The sequence below is a fragment of the Scaptodrosophila lebanonensis genome, unplaced genomic scaffold (assembly GCF_003285725.1).
Source record: "Scaptodrosophila lebanonensis strain 11010-0011.00,11010-0021.00 unplaced genomic scaffold, SlebRS2 tig00000044-arrow-arrow-pilon, whole genome shotgun sequence".
Taxonomy (NCBI): Eukaryota; Metazoa; Arthropoda; class Insecta; order Diptera; family Drosophilidae; genus Scaptodrosophila; species Scaptodrosophila lebanonensis.
Genome location: NW_022060546.1, coordinates 30,535 through 36,435, shown reverse-complemented (window position 1 = coordinate 36,435; position 5,901 = coordinate 30,535). Strand labels below are relative to the sequence as shown.

The 5,901-nt window shown below is 40.6% G+C and overlaps 1 protein-coding gene across 1 annotated transcript; it reads left to right on the top strand.

Annotated features, from left to right (window-relative positions):
- The first annotated feature begins 223 nt into the window (after positions 1-223).
- On the top strand, positions 224-3,398 carry LOC115623316 (amidophosphoribosyltransferase-like). The gene is given in 4 exon segments (XM_030517576.1): positions 224-230; positions 295-470; positions 1,861-2,430; positions 2,432-3,398. Coding segments are annotated over 3 exon segments (1,485 nt in total). The 5' UTR covers positions 224-230; positions 295-413; the 3' UTR covers positions 3,290-3,398.
- Positions 3,399-5,901: the final 2,503 nt, after the last annotated feature.

Sequence of the window (5,901 nt, the reverse complement as noted above, 5' to 3'; positions counted from 1 at the left end):
AAAATTTACAATCATAATTCAACAGGCATTCAATCAATGCAGACGTGAGAACTCGTGTAAGAAAGTGTAAAAAGTGCTTCAATTTGTTGAGGAATATTCAATTTTACAATAACACCTATTACTAAGTATATAAGGCTGCAGTGCAACAAAAATACACACACACACACACACAAAATAGTGCAAACATGGCGCAAAGTAATTGTGGAAAGAGTTGCTCAAAATAAATAATGGTAAGGATATGGCCGCATATGTGTGTGAGTGTGGATTTATACAAGTATTGTGAATCATTTTTAGAAACCGACAACATTTGCTGCACTGTTGAAAATGCAACAGCTGTCAAGGGCAACAAATTGAAAGTGTTTCCCAACAAGATTTACAAATCTGTTCAAGCAAAGGGTCCGGATGTCACGGGCATGACCTGTGAGTGCGGCGTATTCGGAGCCATTGCCTGCGGGGACTATCCAACGCAGGTGAGTTGCAAAGGATCTTAAGAAATGAACAGTTTTCACTGTGGCTTAAAAGGCTTACATGTTTTAAAAATATGGAAATTATGCTACAGAGCCATTGATTTGAAGCTTTTCACAGCAATTGTTCCATACTCTTTCTTATCCTTATCCTTATAAAAGCTAATATTCGTGATAAAGCCAAAGAACTTAAATTTGATTCTAAATAGGATGAACATAAGTTTATTATTAAGGAAAATTGTTTCCAAATTTTATTGCTTTTAAACTCAATTAAATATTTTATTAAACTACAATAAACATTCTTTTAAAATAAATTGAAAACATAAATTTAATGCATTTTGGGTGCAAATTTATATTTTTAACATTTAACTCATACAAAAATAATTTTTTTTTTAGTTGATTTCATTTTCTGTTTTCATATTATGTAAGTTTTCTTAAATATATATTCTTAAGTGAATATCCAAGAAGAAAGCCTAATTCAATTAATTTTTTTTTAGTTGCAGTTGTGCAAATGTTGATGAGTATATCAGGATTTATTAAGAATTAAATTATTTTATGGCTTAGTATTGTTAAACATAATTGTCATTCAATTTTCATTTCAAATACCTTTCAAATATTTTGTAGGAAAATAAATTTTTTTTTTTTTAATTTGAATCGAAAGTTTACTATTTATATAATTTCATTAAAAGTGCAAGAGCCCTGAAATATTTTGTAGGCAAATAAATATTCTTTCGATTTGCAAATTCTGAATTGAAAGTTTAGGTATTATTTATTTAAACATGTAATACAATTTAATAGAAGAGAGATTTGAACTTTTAATGCATTCATTTGAGATATTTCTGAAATAGTCTGCCAACTAGCTATTATTATTGAATTACAAATAAATTTTGGATGAACAATTGTTCCCATTTGCCTGTTTAAAAAGTTCGGATTCTCTTCTTCTTTTTATTGATTCGGCAATAGTAATACGATCTAATTTAAAAATAACGCTTGCCAGTTAGCTCAACATTTTTGTGGCCGATCGTTAATAGGTCAAGTAAACTTGCCGTTGCATACGCTTCGAACGGCAGCCAATGCCTGGGTAGTGACGTCAATGGCATTTAAGCTCAACCACGACCACACGCTGTGGTTTTATTTAATCAGTTTGTTCCGATGTTATTGCTTCTGTTTCTGCCTCTGCCTCTGCTTCTGTTATTGATGTTTGTAATGAAATGGAAAATAACAGGAAAATACAGACGCTTAAGTGCATTATCGGTCGTTGTCAGATCTGTTGCCATGGCATCGAAATTATTTTAAAATGTGTATTGCCGGCGTTACTGGCGTTGATAGCTAGAAGTTATCTAAACATAAACAAAACAACTAATGCCGATCCCTTATATTATTTAAATATTTTCAGCTCGATATTGCGCAGATGATTTGCCTCGGCATGGTGGCCCTGCAGCATCGCGGTCAGGAATCAGCTGGTATTGTGACGAGTCAGGGGAAGAGCTCCAAGAATTTCAGTGTACACAAGGGCATGGGCATGATCAACAATTTGTTCAACGATGAGGCCATAAAAAAGCTAAAAGGCAACCTCGGCATTGGACACACACGCTACAGCACAGCCGCCGCCTCCGAGGTGGTCAATTGCCAGCCCTTTGTGGTGCACACAGCCCATGGGGCCCTGGCCATTGCCCACAACGGTGAGTTGGTTAATTGCGAGTCGCTGAGACGCGAGGTGCTGGAGCGGGGCGTGGGACTGTCCACACATAGTGACAGTGAGCTGATTGCCCAATCGCTGTGCTGTGCCCCAGAGGATGTGTCGGAGCATGATGGTCCAAATTGGCCGGCACGCATACGCCACTTCATGACACTGGCCCCGCTATCCTACTCATTGGTGGTCATGCACAAGGACAAGATCTATGCCGTGCGTGATTCCTATGGCAATCGGCCGCTCTGTCTGGGCAAGATTGTGCCCGTCGATGCGGGGCCACACAAATATCGGGGAGACTCGTGCGGAAGGATGGGTGGTTTCGAGCGAAAGCTGCGGTTTCCTGTCCATTGGCGCCAGGTATGTGCGTGAGGTGGAGCCTGGCGAGATTGTGGAGCTCTCACGCAATGGCTATCGCACCGTGGACATTGTGGAGCGTCCGGACTACAAGCGCATGGCCTTCTGCATCTTCGAGTATGTTTATTTTGCGCGCAGCGACTCCATGTTCGAGGGTCAAATGGTCTACTCGGCGCGACTCCAATGCGGTCGTCAGTTGGCGCGTGAGTTCCCAATAGAGGCGGACATTGTCAGCTCAGTGCCCGAGTCCGGTACAGCGGCGGCTCACGGCTATGCCCGCGAATCGGACGTACCATTTGGAGAAGTGCTCTGCAAGAATCGCTATGTGGGTCGCACGTTCATTCAACCCTCGAATCGCCTGCGAAAGTTGGGCGTGGCCAAGAAGTTTGGCGCTCTGGCCCAGAATGTGGAGGGCAAGCGAATTGTGCTCATCGATGATTCGATTGTGCGTGGCAATACTATTGGACCGATCATCAAATTGCTGCGTGATGCGGGCGCCACCGAAGTACATATACGTATTGCCAGTCCGCCGCTTCAATATCCCTGCTATATGGGCATCAATATACCCACAAGAGAGGAGCTTATTGCCAACAAACTCAATGCCGATCAGTTGGCCGAGCATGTGGGTGCTGATAGCTTGGCATATCTGAGCGTTGAGGGTCTGATCAAGGCCGTACAGATGAACAAGGCTGATGTGAATCCCATCAAGTCCGGCTACTGCACCGCTTGTCTCACTGGCGAGTATCCGGGCGGTCTGCCCGAGGAGTTAAGCTGGTAGCTGGCAGCTGGTAGCTAGTAGAAATGCAGACAAAGTCTCGTTTTAGTTTAGGATTAGCTCTTAGTTGGCGTTACTTATAAGCACATAATATAATATGTATGTACTCGTACATTAAACTGAGTTTTTATTTGGGCGCTGTAAAGTATGCTACATTTTCCACATATTCTATATGCAAATCGGGCTGTCGGCCGATGTCTTCATTGCATATAATTACGGTGCTGTCACATGATTATTTCGAAAACTGTCTAATGCCATAACTTCAATTCATTTCAATTTATTTTTCAAAAGTCTGTTTGCCAAGCAGCCCATCAGGAAGTGGTGATGGGGTCGTTGGTGGAACGCTCGGTTATAGCGTCATATCATACAATATGGTAATCATGTTTGCTTCTTTTTTTCTCCATCTCTCTTCCTCTCCCTCGGTCTGTCCCTTTGCTCGGTGGGCGTTTCAAATACACGCTCCGACAACGTCTAAACGGGGCGTTTAGGGCGTTTAATCCTGCGGAAGATGTCCTTGCGGTTATGTGGCGCTCCGTTATTCTTTTTTTTTTCTTTCATTCTGTTCTCTACCACTCGCGGGATACTGAAGTCAACAATGTCATCATTATTCTTGAATATTGTGTTGTGTTTTCGCAAACAATTTCGCTAAGCTGTGCCACACAAGCGACTGGGAAGAAGTTAAGGAGTCTGAATGGGGAGTGGGTGGGGGGGAGGCATGCGTTGTTGTGTCGCTTTGGCTAAGCCATGATGAAAATAATATGCGCTGTCACCGTAACGCGCTTGATTAATTCTTGTGCAGGGTGCTCATGTACTCCTGAAGGGCACATTGTATGGAAGACTGATTTAATTTTTATCGTAATGAATTGATTAGACTTTGATTTTTATGCGTATTCCAAAATTTGTTAGCTACATGTTGTGAAGTCTGTAATAGTATTAATGAGCAATTATTTCAGATATTTATAAAAAACTTGCACAGAGCTAACCAATATGTAGTTATTTTCGAATCAGTTTTAGATTGGAACGCTATGTTCAATATTCAAGATTTCACTGAAGCCACAAAATTATTAATCCTCATTTAATCACCTCTTATACTCCCTTTCAGCATCAGAACTCTAGGATGCTAATTTCGTAGCAGCTTAGAATTTAGTCCAAATCCAGCTCAAAACCATTTTGAACGTATTTTGGGTAAATATTGTAACATTTTTTTAAACGGCTCTAGTTCAGTTTTCACTTCTTTGTTCTGAGTAGGCACTCGGTTCGAATCACGCCCATCACGACCATCATATGACAAAAGGATGATTAAAAAAATTGTCTAAGTTATCATAAAAAATAATATTAGTTCCACCTAGGACGGATCTTAAATAAAGAGAAAAAATAATAAAAATAAATTTCTTTCGGTTCAATGGCTCACTTATTAAAAGTGTAATCTAAAACTCATTTCTGGTGGATATGATAAAATTTAAGAATTTATATTTTCAAAGCTACTTGTCCGAGTAGAAGCGTAAGGTCCTTCCAACACTGAATAATCATCATATTACAATTATTATCTTGTAATATTTCTGAGTCGTAATTAAAAATTGAATTAATCACAAGCTGAGGAGATATTATATTTAATGTAAAAAGCAAATACTGTGGAACTATTTTTCATTTTTTTTTTACCAAAATTCTGTCTAAAGTTGAAAAGCTGCTTACATGCTCAGCAAATATTGGTAGTAGCGTATCAGTTCAGTCTCTCTAGCTGAGCACAAATCGAATTCCCTCTTACTTTGGGCCAAATGGCTACAACGCCAATGCAAGCGAAAAAAAAAAACTTTTGCAACATTGAAAACAGACGTTGGCACTTTTCTAACAATCGCCGGTTGCTACAAGGATATGAAAAAAAGTTACTTATGTGCGCCGTCGATCACAAACACACACACACACTCATACACACACACACATAGGCAACTAAGCACAGCCATATTGGCAGTGCCATAGTCGTTGTGGTTGTCGCCATCCACATCCACATCCCCATCCTTATTCTTATCGTTCTCGGCAGCGCCGCAAAACATGCTTTAAATTTTTTAATAACGCCGAGCGACACGAGCGTTGGCGTGGCGGAACACAAAAAAAACCTCGAAAGCGCTTGGCTTTCGTGCAAGGCGTTGCCGTCGACGTGTTGGTCTACGTCAGCCCTGCCCCCAACCCCCGCCCGCCTCGTACAGAGCTCTCCAACATCGTCCGTTGTCGTCATTTGCACAGAAGTTATGTAAATTAATGTTTACTTAAGTTCCCCATGTTATTTCTTTCTCATTTTTTTCTCTTTTCGGTTTGGCTCTTGCCTACTTCAAAAACAAAAGCAGACAGAGGGCAGGACACAGGAGTAGGTGGACTTACTTCTAATGGTAACGGCTGAAGGTTAGCCCCAGCACCATGAATGTAGACGATGGAGAGGGGATGTGAACAAAAAAAAAAAGTGCAATAAATTTTTGCCAACTTGGTTGTGCAATCTAATAAAGAGCATTCAAGTGTTGGCTACAAAGGGCAGATGAGCAGCTTCCTCCGTTTCCGACTATAAACAAAATTGCTTATTATTGCGTCAAACGGCTGAGTAAATATTTTCTACACTTACGAGC